This window comes from Dysidea avara, chromosome 2 (assembly GCF_963678975.1).
Source record: "Dysidea avara chromosome 2, odDysAvar1.4, whole genome shotgun sequence".
Taxonomy (NCBI): Eukaryota; Metazoa; Porifera; class Demospongiae; order Dictyoceratida; family Dysideidae; genus Dysidea; species Dysidea avara.
The window spans coordinates 27,011,706-27,032,097 of NC_089273.1; the positions used below are offsets into that span (position 1 = coordinate 27,011,706).

The 20,392-nt window shown below is 37.9% G+C and overlaps 2 protein-coding genes across 5 annotated transcripts in view; one reads left to right on the forward strand and one right to left on the reverse strand.

Moving 5' to 3' along the window:
• The window catches only part of LOC136246984 (spectrin beta chain, erythrocytic-like), a 30,234-nt gene extending 9,873 nt beyond the window's left edge, over window positions 1-20,361 (reverse strand). The window contains exons 1-7 of one of the 3 annotated variants that reach the window (XM_066038580.1): window positions 20,135-20,361; window positions 16,732-16,811; window positions 16,484-16,577; window positions 11,653-11,985; window positions 10,857-11,026; window positions 9,822-9,948; window positions 9,049-9,315 (exon numbers count right to left, since the gene is read on the reverse strand). In XM_066038580.1, coding sequence (XP_065894652.1) covers window positions 9,056-9,315; window positions 9,822-9,936 — 375 coding nt within the window. In that variant the 5' untranslated portion in view covers window positions 9,937-9,948; window positions 10,857-11,026; window positions 11,653-11,985; ... (1 more) ...; window positions 16,732-16,811; window positions 20,135-20,361 and the 3' untranslated portion in view covers window positions 9,049-9,055. Of the gene's footprint in view, window positions 1-9,048; window positions 9,316-9,821; window positions 9,949-10,109; window positions 10,187-10,856; window positions 11,027-11,652; window positions 11,986-16,483; window positions 16,578-16,731; window positions 16,812-20,134 lie in introns of those variants that run through there. The other 2 variants (XM_066038578.1, XM_066038579.1) reach the window with 2 other exon arrangements.
• Window positions 5,833-8,376, forward strand: LOC136246983 (uncharacterized). 2 transcript variants are annotated; one of them, XR_010696976.1, is made up of 10 exons: window positions 5,833-5,972; window positions 6,026-6,174; window positions 6,224-6,268; window positions 6,318-6,350; window positions 6,405-6,440; window positions 6,731-6,775; window positions 6,830-6,949; window positions 7,008-7,046; window positions 8,154-8,207; window positions 8,259-8,376. XR_010696976.1 is itself a non-coding variant. In XM_066038577.1 (8 exons), the coding sequence occupies exons 1-7, from the start codon at window positions 5,858-5,860 to the stop codon at window positions 6,929-6,931; spliced, it is 525 nt and encodes a 174-aa protein (XP_065894649.1). In that variant the 5' UTR covers window positions 5,833-5,857; the 3' UTR covers window positions 6,932-6,949; window positions 7,008-7,426. The 2 variants fall into 2 exon arrangements, 1 of the variants encoding a protein (XP_065894649.1); XM_066038577.1 differs by lacking the exons at window positions 8,154-8,207; window positions 8,259-8,376 and having other exon boundaries at window positions 7,008-7,426.
• Window positions 20,362-20,392: the final 31 nt, after the last annotated feature.

Sequence of the window (20,392 nt, forward strand, 5' to 3'; positions counted from 1 at the left end):
GCAAGTTCTAAAGAGCGCTCATCTGTAGTGATGGCTGTTTGGCCAACAGAAAGTTTCTCAGATAACATGGAAAAGCAAGTTGGACGTATTCAACAAATAATACATCACACTATTACAATATTCTGTTCTGGCAAGCTGGAAAAAAGACACCACATTTTCTGCTTTATGGAGTGGTACATAAAGCATAGCCAAGAAAATTGGTATGGTACTTCAGCTACAATGTGTACCAACATCAGGTACACCGAGAGTTCTTGTTCATATTTACCAATACAAAGAATTTCTGATCGTTGTGCATATGGCAATCTAAACATAACCATTCCTCCAAGAAATTCAAGTGAAGAGGTATTTGTCACAATTCCTATTAACTTAAAATTTTTATCATAAAACTTTCATAAAATCTGTACATGTTATATAACAATTGTTATTGTAATTATTATGCAGAAGGCTGCTCTTATTATTTTACCACTACGTGAATTTCCTCCCAATACTTTATTTCTCCAGAAGTCACGCGTCAGCTCCACTTGTTTCTCTAACTTATGTTGCATGGCTCTTTTCTCACTGACGGTCTCCTCTGCTTTATTGCAATAGTGCTTGGCTAGAGTCATAGCATGATCCCTCTCTTGACTAACTTGGCTTTTATACCAAGAATGTATACAGGATAGTCTTTAGAGAAGGGATCCACTTCAAGGAATCAAAACCTCATCAAGTAAAAGAAAATTTGAATCTTTAAGACGTGACTCTTCAGCCATAGTCTTGTAATTTGGCTCACACATGTGTGTTTTGTCTTTAGCAGGTGATGTACATGTATGGATAGCCTCAGGAGCACCTTCACTGTTACTTTCCTCGAAGCTTAAGAAACCTGGAGTCATATATCCTCTGGGTTTAAGACTGGCTGCTTTATAGGTGCGAGGCAAAATAGTTACTTTATAGGTGCAAGGCAGCAATTGAGTTTTGATGTTTGGTAACTGGGGATCACCTATATAATATAAACAAAGAAGCATACATACTGACATATTGAATAATTTACATGGATACAATACATACCCCGCCCACCAGACCCCATTGAGCAGATCGTAGGCTAGGAAACATCTTGCATCACTAAATACTGATTACAAGAACAGGGTGATTAGCACCATTATTTACTAACAAACCTTAACAGCTTTACACTCTACTTCACTATTTTGAGCAGCAGAATTCTTCTCCACCAAAACCTTAAATCCCTGACGCTTATTGATCCTATATTTTCTTCTTCTTTCTTTCTTTGAAGAAACAGATCTACATCCTCTTTGGAGACCCTATTCAACACACAAAAATCATTAATGCAAAAATGTGATCAGCAATGCTACATAACACACAATCACAACATGCATATGGTCAGATCTAGAACTATAAGCAAACCAGTTTGCATGCTCAAGAGATCTGTTAGGACCTGCTTATTAATACAAGACTAGCATTACACAAAGATAGAGGCCATACATTACACTTGATTAAAAACAATACTACTGATCACACACCTTGAAAGGTCTATCAACGTCCACTGACAAAGTTTTTCGACTCCCCAAATCGGTGTACTTGCTCTTTAATTAAATAAAATTCCAGTTAATGCACAGTAATAAAGATTTGGCACTTATTTACTCACCAATTAACATATAACTTTCATCCTGAGAGTATTCTGATGTTATTGTCTCGCTATTGCCAGGGATGTCCAGGTTGAGGAGCGCATTCATTGCTAGCTGGTGCTGCGTGTTAAATAGAGTTCAACCAATTAATGTTCACGTGAGGTTCCACGCTACAATAGTGATGGATCCACGCGGTGGTGGACAAGAGATACCTCGTAGCCATTTGGTCGGTTTTTTTGGAGCAGAAAATCAACGAGGAAGCCATGGGACCTCATCAGGCTCCCACGAGTTCTCAGTAACACCGTAAAGATTGTGTGACGAAGTTGCACAGTTAACAGAAATGGTGAGGAGGCAACAGGAAGCACTAACAAAATTTCTTAAAGAAAACGAAGAGTTGAAGACTTCTGTTAACGATGTAAAGTCGGAAATAAAGACATTGAGGAAAGAGCTAGCAGAGAAATCAGATGGCAACACATCATCGAGTAGTGGAGAAGCCAAACGATCCTGCAAGCTTGACACCAAGCTAACTGTTAGTAGTTGTGTAAATTGTAATACAATTGTCCTGCCACGATTTACTATCGTATATGTGACCGGATCTGCGAAAACCAGACATAATAGTGCATTTTTCAAATTCCATTAATTTTTATTAAATATTTATAATCTACATAGCCAAGTGTATGTACTGGTAAAGTTTCAGCTTCATATGCCAAGAAGTTTTGGAGTTATAGCCCTACAAAGTGGCCCCAACAGAAAGATCGATTTGTACAGTCAGTAATGGGAAAATATATATGCGCTTACTAAAACAGATGTAAGTAACGTATACAGGGCCGCCCAGAGAAATTAAGGGGCCCAGGGCAAAGAGTTAAATGGGGCCCTTCACCCAAGTTGTAAGGTGAAGACCAAAAAAAAAAAAAACAAAGGTCACAACCTGCTGGCAATGACAATAACTACCCATCACCAACCATATCTCCTTATCTATAAGCTTGCTACACTGCTCCTCTGAAGAATACTGTGACTGCTCTATTAGAGTATTTAGATCTGACTGCTCTATTAGAGTATATCGATCTTTTAAACAGGTATTCAGGGGGCCCTTAATGGGGCCTCCTGGGGCCCCTTTCAGGCTGGGGCCCGGGGCAAAATGCCCCAGTTTCCCCCCCCTGTGGGCGGCCCTGAACGTATACAATGTTGTGGAGACTCGAAATTTGCTCCACCGTATTCGCCATGAACTGGGGAATCAATTGCTGTGTAAGTTATTTCTTCTGTTCCTCTAATAAAGGCAAAATGCATGAAGAAAAGTCGATTGAGTACTATCACTTCGACGTGACTTGAACAAGCGGCCATAACTTACGTTTCCTTTGGAGTACTGCAACGAAACAAAGATTTTCTAACTCCTCTTGTGTAGGCAAACAAGTTGATACCCAGGTTTTAACCGTTCGGCCTTTCCTTCAGTACATATGAGGGCATTTCAAAAATTACGGATTTTTTTTCCCTGAAATACACGATTATTTATCCATTGTATTTCAATGCTTTATACTGAAAATTTTGAATTGCGCTATTATGTTCGGTTTTCGCAGATCCGGTCACATATGTCTGGTCGTTTGCCCATACCATTTTTGTTATACACAACTTTTGTCACGTGTTAATTGCTACTAACCAACTTTTAAGAAATGACAAGAATCCTTCTGTGAGCATGCACTGATAGCTATAATAATTGAGTTCTTCGTGGACACACTGGAGAGAAGTGTTTCAATTAATAACACTAGCCTGGTGTACCACTAAAGGAGTGAAGTGTTACGTAGATCTGATGTCTTTGTCACTTTTAACTGGATACAACAGCATGAAAATGCTTCTTTACCAGGTTTTAGGCTTTCCATCTCTCTGCTCACCATCTGTATGACAGACTATCATATCAGCACTCACAGAAGGCTCCCTGTCACTTCTTAAAAGTTGGTTAGTAGGCAACAAAAGTTGCCGATTTTGTATATCAAGTAAAGGTATGAGCAAATGGCCAGATCCTTTCCAGGTATAATCTCAAATTGATAAGCCCCCCACCCTGAGGAAATATGGTCAGGGCATGACACTAACCGTAAATTTGTTTATACCGAAGTAAACTTTTGGTCGGTCCTCTGCAGATATCTACTTTTACTTCTACAACTTAGTCAGATGTAGCATTTACTAACTTTGTTTTGCAATTGTGTATTATACAGTTGGCTGTTCGGAATTTGCACGATGCAGCTGAGAATCAGTATGATGGCTCCAAAGCGTAGGTTGTGTTTCTATTCTTTATTGTTTATGGTTGAGTTGTAGGTATAATGACCCGTACAACCAAAGTGTTGTGCAATACTTGGTAGGAGAACTCACAGAAAAGTTTGAGGAAAAACCAATTAAAAGTATGCATTTGTATGGTGTTGTTAATAATGATCCGGGGGTAGATTAGCAGTGTCATAACCATCTTTTCATGTTGCATGCATACAGTAGAACCTTGTACCAGGAGCATAGCCAGCCAATTTCTGATGGTTGGGTACCGACAAACTTTATATATTTACGTGCATGCACAAGAAACATGCTCATATTTATGTGAGGCATTATAAAAAAAATGTGAAAAGCGTATGCACACAGCCTATACGCTATAATTATATATAGCTGTTCTGTGGTGTAAACAGAATTTAATGCTGCTTGCATACATGCAAATACAATATAGCTATCTAACTATAGATGCTAGCTAAGATCTACTTGTAGTCATTGATCACTGACGATCATTGCAGTTGAGCATCACGTGACACAATTATGAACCTGGGAAATATAATCAATCTATGTTAGATTATACTTACAAATACACAAATAGCTTAACGACTGCAGTATATATAAGTCAGAACGCCGCAACTGGCTTGCTGGGATGCTAATTTATGTAGAGTCTACATGTCGGGGTGGTGGGTGGCATGGCAGACCATTTATGCACCTATGAATGTGTTGCCCCACTACCCACCCCCACCCCCTCGGGCTGAAATGGGGATTTCCTAGGGGGGTTTGACACAGAAATTTTGCCCCACTCTGGGGCATTTGACAGCTTTTTAAAAAAGTCACTGTATCCTCGCGTCAAATCCTCACAGAGTGCCTTTGGCTTTATAAGGGACTTACAGGGGGATTTGACCGGCTTGGTTGTCCCACCATGGGGGATTTGACATTCCACTGTGTCAAATCCCCACTATTGCCCCCAAATAAGCCCTGGGGGGCAATAGCACAAGTTACCCGGATAAAGGAATGGACACCCTATAGCACAAGGGGGGGAGGGAGGGGGGCAATACATTGATAGGTGCATTAGCAGGGAGGAAATGCTAAGCTTAAACTAGTATATACACATATACTTGAAATAACATTGGACTGAGTATATTGTACTGAGCGCGGATCATTTTATAGTGGTCCACATGACAACTTAACTTGTTTACATAACATACCACCATAAGTAGGGTGTCCATTCCTTTATCCGGGTAATCCTTACTGATAAGACTACTCTTAATGCTGGATTAATCCCCAATCCATCCTTATCATCAGTCTCTCACCAACAGCTCTATTTCCATTTTATGCACTCTAATGAAAAGAAATGTTGTCTTCAAACAACCTGTTTAATCCAATGTTTAGTATCTCACTGTAGACATCTCACTGTAGACACCTCATGCACTTGTGGTTCAAGCTCCCGCTTCATTTAAAATTTTAAATTTAACATATCATGTGCACATTTACATGACTTTCCAGTGGATTTTCCAGGTGATAGACCACCTGATACATCTGAAATTAACGTGTTCTTGCATGCTTGTAATGATGATTAAACAAATGTGGTATCTGTAATAATAATAAAACAGTTATTTAAGTACTGCCATGAATGTAGTAGAGCATTTCTCTAGCTACTCATGATGGTCGGGCACAGGCCCACTCAGGCCCACCCTTGGCTACGCCTCTGCCTTGTACGTTGGAATACATGGGGAAATCTGTATTCACAACTTGCAATTAAACTGTATATGTTTTAAGTAATACAGGCAATGTTGGTGATAAAATTATCCAATGTATATTTAGAAGCCGTTTATCGTTACTATGAATCACGAAGAAGGATGTACCTAGATGAGCAGCCTGAGAGAGCAGCTATAAAAGCTGAAAATGATAGGAAGACAAAGTTGAAAAGCAGGCAGAGACAGGTTTGCATTTGTTTCTCACAGTTATACGATCGCCGACTAAAGCTTTGCATGACCAGGAAGGAGAGGAAGCACTGGGGGCAGATTAATGACCTGTATATGTCTGAAGAAAGCGATGATGGCGAAGGATCCTTCCGCATGCATTCACCAAGTTGGCGATCGCAGAGTAAATTTTTATCTGTACCAATGTTGTGATTGTTTCTTTTAATCAATTTACAGAATTAGAAGATTTTATTCAAGAATTAGACAGCCGACAGAAACGAAAGCTGTTTAAAAAGCCTCGAATACAATCGACCCCTTTGGTAGGAAGTCCACCCAAGAATGCTCCAGCTTGGGCAGTTCAGAACCAAGGAATGCCAAATACTGCGGTGACAATGCTCATTTACGTGATTAATTTGAAAGTGTGTAATTTTGTAGGCTACGCCTGCTGTGGCTGAAGTGGAAGATTTCTCATTATCTCAAGTATGAATATAGATGGTTAAATTATACCTTGTTTACATTTAACTGCCAGAGTCAACATCGTCCATTGCAGCCTGTCTTGCAGGTATAGTGAATATAATAAATTATAGTGAAGTACTCTTAAGGCTTAATTTTGTAGAACTATGTACAACCTCACCAAGGGAGCTTTTCTGAGGTACGTAGGAAACAGCTATACACCAACTATTTCTTACACTATGTACATGCATGCAAATTTTCGAGGTACGTTAATTTACAGATGAACAAAAAGTTTTTTTGGTTTTATATTTGTAGATCAATCTTCCACGCAGGTTGTCCTATTGTACTACATAGATAGTAAGAAGTTTTGAGGAAAGAGATAGCTAAACAACAAGAACTCGAAAATTTGTGTGTATATATATATGATTACAACAATGGTGTCCATTTTCTGTTAAATTGTACACCTGGTGGAATTTTTTTTTTCCATAGTTTCCAGTTGGATCATCACAAGGCATGTATTCAAATTCATCCTTGGTATGTGCATGCAAGTTACATATCAAGTCACCTTTGAACATAATGCTTTTGTAGAACTACACTACTCCTCCTCCTCAAAATGGTTATGCTGCAGAAGTAAGTTATTGTATGCTTCACATTTCAGCATTTTCAGTGCTGTTACAGGGGTACATGTGATGGTCACCATCATCTGAGGTAAGGATTTATTCAATAAAGACAGTGCTGTTGAAAGTAATATATACATTTTCTATAGGAGTACCAGCAGATTTCAAGGGCCGTGCCATATTATGAGGTATAGCCTGTGTTCATGTTTAACTTACACTGTAGTGGACAAAAAAAATCCCATTTTGTTGGAATACGCTTGCCGTCGCGTTCTGTTTGTACTCAAGTGTTTTGAAACGAAGGTGCCTAAACGGTGGAACTGGATTCACTAGCAAGGAGGCAGTGGAATGTAAATGGTGTAACTTCATAGTTACTTCATAGTGAAAGGCTAACCAGTTTGTAGGTAGAAGGCTGCTTGTTAACATGTGCTGGCTTGCTTGCATCCATCACACTTTTCAGTCGTCATTTTTAATTAAGCAATCTACATCATGTCAGTGTTTATATGGTGTCTATACAAGCAACTTGAAGAGACGAGTTACAGAGCTTTTGTATATGATAAGCATTTTTTGTTTTTACAGGAATGGGAAGCTTACATGTTTAGTTTCTACCAAATGTTTAAATTCGCTGAACAAAAATGAAATGCAAGCAATACAGGGATATTTTCATCTGCTACAGTATACCAAATGTATTTATGCAATGTTGATTGTAAAGTGGATGCATAAATACTTGCATTTTCGCTCTGATCAATGCCTCCAAGGGAACATCCAGTGAACAATTTGATTTGTTCAATACTTTTTTTACAATTCTAATAACTGTGGTTACAATAATGGAAGGATTGGCAAAATGAGGACAAGTTATTTTTCTAAAAACTTGTGTTTAGTAGGTGCTAATTGGCATTTCCAACCACCCATAAGTGGCTAGGAATTATAATTTGAGATATCAGATACCACAAAAAATAAACCCTTGAAATTAAACACCTCTTCGGTAACACCATACGGTACCCATCTATACGAGACACCACTGCTCACACTGGGAAGTTATTATAATTTTGCCTTGTTTTAAATACTTGCACTGTTGGATGTGACATTAGGACTAATTTTCCACAATTCAGTCACATATATTATGTCTATTATGGTCACAGGCTTTACTAGCAGGTAGGTGTAAACAGGTGGTTTAGTGCGTAAATATTTCTAAGAAATTTACAATTGGTTGGCATTGAGAGGTGGCATATGCATAATGGCTTATGTGTATTTTATTGATATACTACTGTTGTAAATAGTATTGTATTTTTTTCTAGGGTGGAATTGGCTTACCCAGAAGTACTGGAAGCCTACCAACTTCAGGAAGTTTGGTATGTAGATGAAAGTTTCATGAGTTTTGATATAATACTATTGTTATTTAGGGAAACCAAAGCACGACTCCCACTAGACCTGCTTCTGTGCGAAGTCGTAACCAGGTGGTGAATGACATCTTCAGTGACTCGGACAGTTGATGTGATAATGACTCAGACAGTTGATGTGATAATGACTCAGACAGTTGATGTGATTAGTTTAAATGATTCATGAATGCATGTGCCAAATGTTTGATTGTGAATAATTTTTTTTCTGAAATTAATTAAAATATTACGGTGAATGCACGGAATATTATTAATGTTTTACGGAATCAGTTAGCAAGGGATGGTGTGGCATTATCCTGATACGGATCCTTAATGGGTTTGCTGCGTAGCTAATACTGCTGAAGTCGGTGAACCCGTCTCTATAAAATGGTCCCACCACGTTCCTAGACGATTGGTATTACGGAAGTAGATACGTGCACACGATTTACCACGTATCGACACGAATCAAGGTCACGACGTTACCTTTTACGAATGAAGACTGGGCCGTCTTGTATAGTAAGTTTCGCTGTGTAGTACACTTAAACAAACACAATTATATAGAGATTTCAGGGAATTCTAATCTGCCCAAAAATATAAAATGTTATTACCTACTGTGAAATGCCAGGCTATTGGTTAGTATACACTACCACTCTGGCAACTTATACATAGCAAACAATAAGCTACATATACTATGCTTCATACTTTTACAGTAATGACTCCTACTAGCTTGTAAAATTCTTAATAACATCACACTGTTCAATAGCAGTAAAACCACAATATCTTTTGTGAGAACAACAAAATTATCATAATACATTACCTTGTGTTCATTTAAAAAGTTCTCCAGCCTGGTCCAAGTCAGTTGGCACTTTTTCCTCCACCAGATCAGCCTCAAAATTATCAATGTGTTCACTGACTTGATAAGTGCCTTTCACAAATAAGTCATCTTCTTTACCAGTAGCTAACTCTTGATCTAGTTCAGTTGATTTGTCAATCAACAGGTCCCATACTGCAGCAATGTCAGCAACATGCTCGTCCACCTCATCAGCAAACTGTGGATATTGTTGCTTCAGATTCTCTCCATCCTTTATAAAGATAATTTGAATATAGGTGTATGTGGTCACTAAAATAATACAACCATTAAATAAACTCTAGAATTTATTGTCAATGAAGCAGAATGTTGTGTTTTGTATACAATGTAAGAGTTTATATGCAAGCACATACTCTTCTTAACACGGTGTACACATATATGTGACCCAGTCTGGGAAAACCAGTCTTATCACCCATCTGAAAGTATCAAGAAATGCCAGTTTTAACTATTCAGAATGTTGTAGCTTGCCAACAGTGGTAGCTACGCATACCAAATTTACACACGTTTACAACAATTTTTTATATTCCAGATCATCCACTGAAGAAGTAGTCAACAGCTAAGTTTCCTGCCATTTTAGATAGTTTTTAACTGATGTTTGCTGTATCAGGCGAGTTCCAAAAGGGTGGGGGACCTGGAAGATGCGAAACATGCTGTTTTTAAAAAAAAATTGAATAGTAATGTTTTGGGATGAATCAGGTCAAGTTATGGGCCATTCAGGTCTCTCAACAGTTCATCCTTCCTATCAGATGCCACTGCAATCTCAGACTGTAACACTGCACAATGTTTTTGTTGGTCATCAAGATCTTCTGGCCACTCCAGATCTATCTTCTCTCTCATCCAGTCTGTAAACTATGTAATATGGGAGAATGCAGAACAAAATATATTTAGCATTTAGCACAATGAATCAACTATTTAGTCAGCATTAAGCACAATGTAAATACAAAGTACGTACATAGTATTCAATAGTTACTTAATGTGTTACATATTTCAGTACAAACAAGCATATATACCTCTTTAGTATGATCAGCATATTGCTGATATTCTTCCAGCTCATGGAGTTGTTTCTCTAGCATAGCAAGTTGTTCTTGTAAGTAAAGAATTCAGCGGGCCATGACATTGTTTAATACCACCAAGTTTAGATATAAAGATTATTAAATAGATAGCAATAGTAAATTATCTATTTAGTATTTTCATATGGTATTTTCATATGGTATATTGATCAAAATTTTAAACTGTACAAGTGACTGTTCTATTGGAGTATTTTGTCATCTTGTGTATGTTCTATTAAAGTAGTTGAAAGAACAAAAATAATAGGCTTCTTTATCCAGAAAGGATTGTTTATCTTGATACTTTTGTGACTGTACCGGTAAACAAGCACTCAGATAAAGGAAGTATCACTACAGTGGCATTTAAAATGTGATCAACACAATACCATATAAAAAGGGAGGAATATGTATATAATGTGATTGGCAGCTATCTGTGAAAAATTTGTCCCTCAAAATCCAGAATTCAATCAGTGACATTGTTCAAACATACAAAACCCAACAATTTCTCCATTGAAATTATGAGCAGAGGCGATTCACGAAAATTTCATGCTCGAAAAATTATGCTATGAATTAGCATCACATGTTACATACAAAATCAATGTAATCCATGTTTGCGTGTTTGTACACAAACGCACGCACACGCACACGCACACACTGTAACTTAATCAGTCAATATTATTTCTCACCACAACAAACACTACTACTACTCACTTATTCTTCAACTCATCCACACTATTCTGAATGTCAGTAGTAGCATAGTGTTGATTGTCTATCAGTTATTGAGCAGTGTCAGTGTTACCATCAATCTTTCCTCCCAGCACTGCCAGTGATGACTGAAGTGTCTGATGTTTCTTACTAACAATGGGGTAATCCTTTAGCAACTGTAATGAAATGTTTGTAGCATAACTTACTCCAGAATGCTTTTGTCATAATATAATAAAATGAGAAGCCCTTGAAGCAGTGAAAGACTAATTAATGTTAAATGTCAGAGGTCAACTCTAAATATTCACAAATGAGATTTTAAGTTGAAGTCAAGAATTAAAACAACATGACAGCACAACAAACATACGGCATAAAGTGTTAGTACAAAAACAGAATTGGTAATAAAACATATACATTGGAACCTGTCTAAGCTGGTCAACTTCAAGTCAGACCACTTTAGGCAGATGGATTAGTTTATAAAGTTCTCACTTGGGAATATGAAAGTTGGTATTTTTAGAGAGGTGACCTTCTACACAGATGGTCGCTAAGGCAGGTTTCACTGTACCACTTTAGCATGAACGTTCCAAGGCATCGATCGGCATTTGGCTCACATATTGTCTGGGAAATATTATGAATGGGAAAACAGGTTTTGACACTTTGACTCATTATATTGAGCAACACAGAGCTTTACATTGTGTGCTTTAGTTTACAGGTCTAGTTAGGCTCAGTGCAGCAGTAACTACATATGTATGTTTAGACTAGTTGATTGTTAATGAACTACATTCCATGACAAATGATAACTAACAGCTTCTCCTACTGCAGTTTCTTCACTAAGATTTGACCTAATACCATCAAGTAATTTTACTTCTTGCAAACAACCCTACAGAACACAAGTTGAAATATACAGTAAGAAAATTGTCATTTGCACACAGCTTTCATTGACCAAATAATTCTTGTACTGCTTCAGCAAGTCCATACGTTGTTGCCAGGCATCTAACACAGCTGTCCAGTCTTGTTCCATCTTGTCCAGCAATTGTTTAGCTTGTTCCTTTTGAGGGTCTTCACTACTACCTGATATGAGGCTAGTTCCATGAGTCTTCAGTGCTTCATATGATGACTGCTGAGCTAATATTTCAACCTGAAATGTACAGTGTTTATTTTAATCTAATCCAAAACAGCCAAGCTGTAAAAAAGTGTGCGGCCCTCAGAAAGGCTATGGTGAAAAAAGATGTGAAATCCAAGGTGGCGGCCAAGAAATGGCTGTGATGGTAGGTTAATGGTAAAAATTTTAATAATGACAATTCAGGTAAATTTTGTGAAGCGGCACAAAAATTCACCTGAATTGTCGTTATTAAAATTTTTACCATTAACCTACCATCACAGCCATTTCTTGGCCGCCACCTTGGATTTCACATCTTTTTTCACCATAGCCTTTCTGAGGGCCGCACACTTTTTTTACAGCTTGGCTGTTTTGGATTAGATTTCATTTCTTTTTGTATTTGTATACCCAAAGCCGGCCTATGGCCAGCTTTGGGACTTTTTTAACCTATGTTTTTTTTTCTTTACTACAGGAAGAAGTAAAGATGAAGTAGATATACTTTAAATATTTTATCAGTAAATGTACAAATTATATATATAATACATATGTGACCGGATTTGCAAAAAGGGGCCTTCCACACACATCCAATTTGCCAACTTTGACAATTGATAACTTCAGATTGGAAAGAGCTATTGCCTTGAAATTTGGGCAGTGGTGATTTCTTTGCAGCTGAACTCTCCACATGATGGTTTCTTTGTAGCTGAACTCTCTACAAGGCAATTTCTTCTAGTTGATCTCTCTACAGGGAGATTTGTTTGTAGCTGAACTATCTACAAGGTAATTTCTTCTAGCTGATCTCTCTACAGGGTGATTTGATTGTAGCTGAATTCTGCACAGGTGATTTGTTTGCAGCTGAGCTCTTTACAAAATGGTTTCTTTGTAGCTGAACTCTCTAAAAGGTAACTTCTTCTAACTGATCTTTCTACAGGGTGATTTGTTTGTATCTACAAGGTAATATCTTCTAGCTGATCTCTCTACAGGGTGATTTGTTTGTAGCTGAATTCTGTAAAGGTGATTTATTTGCAGCTGAGCTCTTTACAGAATGGTTTCTTTGTAGCTGAACTCTCTACAAGGTAATTTCTTCTAGCTGCTCTCTCTACAGGGAGATTTGTTTGTAGCTGAACTATCTACAAGGTAATTTCTTCTAGCTGATCTCTCTACAGGGTGATTTGTTTGTAGCTGAATTCTGTACAGGTGATTTATTTGCAGCTGAGCTCTTTACAGAATGGTTTCTTTGTAGCTGAACTCTCTACAAGGTAATTCCTTCTAGCTGATCTCTCTTCAGAAAGATTTGTTTGTAGCTGAACTATCTACAAGGTAATTTCTTCTAGCTGATCTCTCTACAGGGTGATTTGTTTGTAGCTGAATTCTGTACAGGTGATTTGTTTGCAGCTGAGCTCTTTACAGAATGGTTTCTTTGTAGCTGAACTCTCTACAAGGTAACTTTTCTAGCTGATGTCTCTACAAGGTGGCTAGTTTGTAGCTGAACTCTCTACATGGTGGTTTCTTTGTAACTGAACTTTCTACAAGTTGACTTCTTCTAGCTGATCTTTCAATAGGGTGATTTGTTTGTAGCTTCACTCTCTACAAGGTAACTTCTTCTAGCTGATCTCTCTACAGGGAGATTTGTTTGTAACTGAACTCTCTACAGGTGATTTGTTTGAAGCTGAACTTTCTAAATGATGGTTTCTTTGTAGCTGAACTCTCTACAAGTTAACTTCTTCTAGCTGATCTCTCTACAGGGTGATTTGTTTGTAGATGAATTCAGTACAGGTGATTTGTTTGCAGCTGAGCTCTTTACAGAATGGTTTCTTTGTAGCTGAACTCTCTAAAAGGTAACTTCTTCTAACTGATCTTTCTACAGGGCAATTTGTTTTTGGCAGAATTTTCTACAGGATGATTTCTTTGCAGCTGAACTCTTTACATGGTGGTTTCTTTGTAGCTGAACTCTCTACAAGGTAACTTCTTCTAGCTGATCTCTCTACAGGGTGATTTGTTTGTAGCTGAACGATCTACAAGGTAACTTCTTCTAGCTGATCTCTCTACAGGGCGGTTTCTTTGTAGCTGAACTCTCTAAAAGGTAACTTCTTCTAACTGATCTTTCTACAGGGCAATTTGTTTGTGGCTGTATTTTCTACAGGGTGATTTGTTTGCAGCTGAACTCTCTACATGGTGGTTTCATTGTAGCTGAACTCTCTACAAAGTAATTTCTTCTAGCTGATCTCTCTACAGGGTGATTTGTTTGTAGCTGAATTCTGTACAGGTGATTTGTTTGCAGCTGAGCTCTTTACAGAATGGTTTCTTTGTAGCTGAACTCTCTACAAGGTAACTTCTTCTAACTGATCTTTCTACAGGGCAATTTGTTCGTGGCAGAATTTTATACAGGGTGATTTCTTTGCAGCTGAACTCTCTACATGGTGGTTTCTTTGTAGCTGAACTCTCTACAAGGTAACTTCTTCTAGCTGATCTCTCTACAGGGTGATTTGTTTGTAGCTGAACGATCTACAAGGTAACTTCTTCTAGCTGATCTCTCTACAGGGAGATTTGTTTGTATAGCTGAACTCTCTACAGGTGATTTGTTTGAAGCTGAACTCTCTAAATGATGGTTTCTTTGTAGCTGAACTCTCTACAAGTTAACTTCTTCTAGCTGATCTCTCTACATGGTGATTTGTTTGTAGCTGAATTCTGTATAGGTGATTTGTTTGCAGCTGAGCTCTTTAAATAATGGTTTCTTTGTAGCTGAACTCTCTCAAGGTAACTTCTTCTAGCTGATGTCTTTACAGGGTCACTAGTTTGTAGCTGAATTCTCTACATGGTGGTTTCTTTGTAACTGAACTCTCTACAAGGTAACTTTTTCTAGCTCATCTTTCTACAGGGTGATTTATTTGTAGCTGAATTCTTTACAGGTGATTTGTTTGCAGCTGAGCTCTTTAAAGAATGGTTTCTTTGTAGCTGAACTCTCTACAAGGTACCTTCTTCTAGCTGATGTCTCTACAAGGTCACTAGTTTGTAGCTGAGCTCTCTACATGGTGGTTTTTTTGTAACTGAACTCTCTACAAGGTGACCTCTTCTAGCTGATCTTTCTACAGTGTGATTTGTTTGAAACCGAACTCTCTACAAGGTAACTTCTTCTAGCTGATCTCTCTACAGGGAGATTTGTTTGTAGCTGAACTCTCTACATGATGGTTTCTTTGTAGCTGAACTCTCTACAAGGTAACTTCTTCTAGCTAATCTCTCTACAGGGAGATTTGTTTGTAGCTGAACTCTCTACATGATGGTTTCTTTGTAGCTGAACTCTTTGCAAGGTAACTTCTTCTATTGATCTCTCCACAGGGCGATTTGTTAGTAGCTGAACTCTCTACATGGTGGTTTCTTTGTAGCTGAACTTTACAAGGTGATTTTTTCTAGCTGAACTATCTCTTTCCATAGTTGCATGAACTCCCTACAAGGTAACTTCTTCTAGCTGATCTCTCTACAGGGTGACTTGTGTGTAGCTGATCTCTATACAGGTTTCTTATTTCTAGCTGATCTCTTGAATTCTCTTCAGGGTGACTGCTCTATTAGGATGACTGCTCTATTAGAGTATCTCGATCTCGCACTTGCCGCACCAAGTTGGATTTCGTGTTATAACTCCGTGGCTTTAAGTCTGATTCTTCTACACCATTGATGAGCCTTTCTAAGATGATTACTCCATCTGTACAACGATTTTCAAAGCATTACCCTAAGCGGTTTATCTGGTAGGCGTGGCAAGCAGTCGTTTTTTTATTAGCTGATCTCGATTGCGTAATTGTTACACACTGTTGGTTTTTTCGTTGTATCTTCTTGGTTTTTAGCTCGATTTCTTTTAAATCACAAAAGGTTTGAGGTTTAATAGTTAACCTATTCACCCACTGATTTTCAGCTTCTTCCCATACGCGGTTTACCCTGTAGGCGTGACAACATATTGGTGTTATTTTTCGTTAATAATCGCTCATAACTCTTTGCCTGTTTATCGTATTCCAGCCAAAGTTGGTACCGAGATGCGCCTTTATATCCTTCTTCTGTGTGCCAACTTTCAAGGCAATCGGATCACGCGTTCGCGTTTTATAGCAGTTTTTGTAAGTGTGCGACAAGAAAAAGAAAAATAAGAAGAAAAAAAAACCAAGAAACTGAGCCAATTTTTGAAGTCGCATATCTCGGGAACGCGCGAAGCGATTTCGCTCAAATTTGGAATGTGGAGTGCTGCAGTTGGAGGAAATGTCCACAGCAAAAATCGTCTTGTTTCATCAAGGAAGCACAGAGCTACGGAGGTGCGAAAATTGCGTTTTCTTTCTTCCTGTCAATATACTCACGGGTGTTACGCGCCGGCTTCTTGGGCCGCACGACACACTACCGTGTGTCTTGATATAAAGAAAAAGGTGTTGGTAGACATTTAGGTGTGCATTCAGCTCTACAAAACAGTCATCTATTACATAGCTTGATGGTTTCGTGGTTTAATAATGTATATTGATACATTTACGTGTTCCATAATGTACATAATATCACTAATAGCACGCACCTTCAATTCATTGTGTTCTTTTATAGCCTTTTCTGCTTCAGATATGCTCACAGTGAGGTCTTGTGATGATGCCTTCTTGAGCATCTCATCCAGCCTGTAGTCAAATAAGACATCAGCCAACTATACTTTTGTAAAGATTACTGGAGCAAGGACATACAAAGCCTGCATGACCAACAGCTATACATGAATATATTATTTCAAATGTGACACATCAATTTGGATAGAAACACTAAAAACAATGTACATACCAAGAGATGAAGTCATTCAACTGTTCCAACAACTGTTTCAGATTACCAGATTGACCAACTTGTTGTTTGACCAGGGCCAACTAAAGTGACAGGGAAATGATACATGTATATGCAAGAGTTGACATCACATATATCTGTACACAAATATTCACTAGAGTTGGGTGATATGCCGGTATGATGATAATAAGGCAATATTATAGTTGGCAATAACCAATACCGCCTTGTTTTTGAAATGCCATACCGGTTTTAAATGGTTTTGTGATATCATAGCGGGAATACAGCTGCAACTACACACTTACACATGTTAAAAATGCCATATTGTATTTGTCAATCAGTATTATAGCGTCCTTGTGTTAGCAAACAAGCCTGCACTACTACACAAAGTGAAACACTAATACATGCAAGGCAAGGCACATGTACTGGATACAGCACTTCTGTGATTGTGGGATAAAAATTCTGGCTTCACATTAGTAAGCCTTAGTAAATTATCTGCTAGCTATAAACATAGATAGAAACTAGCTATCTCTCCTTCTATTTATATGCACTCCATGCTCTATAAGTTTTTCCAAACTCCTAGCTGGTATGAAACAAAGTTTGCCCATGCAAATATACTGTGTAAACAGTTTTGAGTGTACTTGCTATAGTTCATTTCAATAACGTGATATTTGCTATAAACGTGATAATAAGCTTCGCATTAACCATGGGAGGAAATTTTCAATATTGCCCAACCCTAGCCTAGTATCCAGCTTAGTGTATATACATGTATGCAGCTGTCTTTCTGCAAGATGTAAGTTAAAAGCTTTATTATTGCATTTAACCAACAGTAGGGTTAAAAGTAAATACATGTGTAGCATACATGATTCATAAAAATTACCACAGATAGTATTGGCTGGTAGCCACAATATCATTACACACTGCAAAGTGAAAGTACAAATACACAGAATAGCAAGTACCATGAATATATATGTGACCGGGCCTGCAATAATAGGGCAAGTGGGCACATGATTTTTGCCTACTTTTTCACACTTTCTTCACTCATAACGTTTTGTACCATTATGCTATGGTATTGCAATTTTCAGCACTTAGTCAGCATGTAAGTGGCATCATGATGCAAGTTACAGCATGCAAAAATACTATTCCAACACTGAGATATGATCTGAAGAGTAATGGGGTGTAGTTTGTGCCCACATGCCCTGTTTTCGCAGGCCCGGTCACATATGGTATACAACCTGGTTTATAATCAGAAATGTAAAACTGGGCACTAGTGGTTGTTCTATTAAAATAAGTCACAAAGCCGAATGATTGTTCTATTAGAGTAGTACATCGATAACCTTCCTAGGCACCAACAAGTATTTTCACTCACTAGTCTTTAGAAAACATACATTGCTTCACCAGTAGTATTCATGTTGCACCAATATTATCAAATATTTATGTAAGGTAATGATACTCCTCTTGCATTCAAAGCATTACCAAAGCTGATAGAATGAAATACTTTGTGATAAACAAAGACAAGAGAAAAGAACAAGTAAAGTTACATACTCCAATGTACTAAGATACAGCTTTAAATAAATGCAAGTGCTATACATGGATACAGTTTTATGAGCAACTGAAGCAAACACACAGCTGTAAATTATTATATATATTGTAAAGTAAATCAATACATAACAAACATTTTGTAAAACATATGCAAGGCCATTCCTTATATGCAGCACAGGTCAGACATACTCAATAGTATTGTACAATTTTTTTTCTAAAAGTGTTCAGACATTAGCCAAAATTGGTCGGAAAATGGCAGATATCTGACAATAATGGCGGGCTATGAACACTATACGGTCGGTAATAATAAACATTCAATGTACACAATACACAGAACTACAAAACCACACATGTTTGTGGTACATCATATATACCAAATATAACCACTGGGATTTCACAGAAACAACAAATACAAAGAATGAAATATGCTCTTAACATGCTCAGGCAGTGAAAGAGATAGCTTTGTTTACACCTCATCAGTCAGGATTTCGTTCTGGTTATTCCACTCATGATGTGCTGCTGTATGTAACAGATAAATGGATTAGGGCTATTGATAGAGGTGAATACACTGGAGCTGTGTTTTTGGATCTGGCTAAGGCCTTTGATACTGTTGATCATGCGATTCTGTGCTCTAAGTTGCAGTGTTATGGTTTTCACGGAGCGTCTTATGCCCTGTTATGTGACTATCTGTTAAATCGACAACAATGTCTGGTGTTTAATGGTAACACATCAGACTGGGGCACTGTTACAATTGGTGTGCCCCAAGGATCTGTTTTAGGTCCATTGCTTTTTGCTTTATACATCAATGATTTGCCATCTGTCGTTGATTACTCTACTATGGACCTGTACGCTGATGATGCTGAGTTACATTATAGCCATTCAGACTTGGGTGTTGTGGAAGCACAAGTTCAATCTGATTTGGACAAGGTAGCTCGGTGGATCAGTAGTTCTCATTTATGTCTTAATGTTGTGAAGTCAACTGCCATGCTCATTGGAAGTCGGCAAAGAATTTCGGGCAAAAGTTTTAATGTCTCAATTGGGGGTATGGCTTTAAGCCAAGTTGACTCTGTTCGATATTTGGGTGTTATAATTGATCCCACATTATCGTGGTCCTTACATATCACTAATATAGCCTCTAGAGCTAGATCAAGACTCTCATCAATCTTTCGGTATGGAACTTTGACACCTGCAGTGCTATGTTTGCTTTATTCAGCTTTTGTCCTACCATTGTTTGATTACTGTGATGTTGTGTGGTGCCCCACCACCGCTAAGTTTACTGCACTGATTGAAAGAACTCACTCTAAGTTTATGAAAAAATTGCCAGCATTGTACCAGAGCAAGTTTTCCTTTACTTTGGTGGAACGTCGTAAGTTTCATACAGCTATACAGATCTTTAAATCTATTCACCAGAAGCTACCTTCGTATCTCCACAATATATTTCACTATTCCAGAGATATCACAGGTCATATTGGTCGAAACATTAATAGACTCTTTGTTCCTAGAGTAAACAACAATTATGGGAAAAGAAGTTTTTATTACAGGGGAGCTATGATATGGAACAGTTTACCATCAACTGTTACTGAAGCAACCAACTTATCTAAATTTGTACGGTTATATCATGATAAATTTAGTTGATTGTATCTGTGTAGTTTTGTGTACTGTTCTTTGTATACCCTTTTGTGTTGTATGTTTATGTATGTATGTATGTATGTATATATGTATTTGTGTATGTATGTATGTATGCTTGTTTCACAGGGCTCCACTGAAAATCAGTGTTTTTCACTGAGTGGAATCCCTGTTTAAATATTACAATTACAATTACAATTACAATTACAAGAGGTCCTAATAGTTGCACAGCGAAACTTACTATACACGACGGCCCAGTCTTCATTCGTAAAAGGTAACGTCGTGACCTTGATTCGTGTCGATACGTGGTAAATCGTGTGCACGTATCTACTTCCGTAACACCAATCGTCTAGGAACGTGGTGGGACCATTTTATAGAGACGGGTTCACCGACTTCAGCAGTATTAGCTACACAGCAAACCCATTAAGGATCCGTATCAGGATAATGCCACACCGTCCCTTGCTAACTGATTCCGTAAAACAATTAATAATATTCCGTG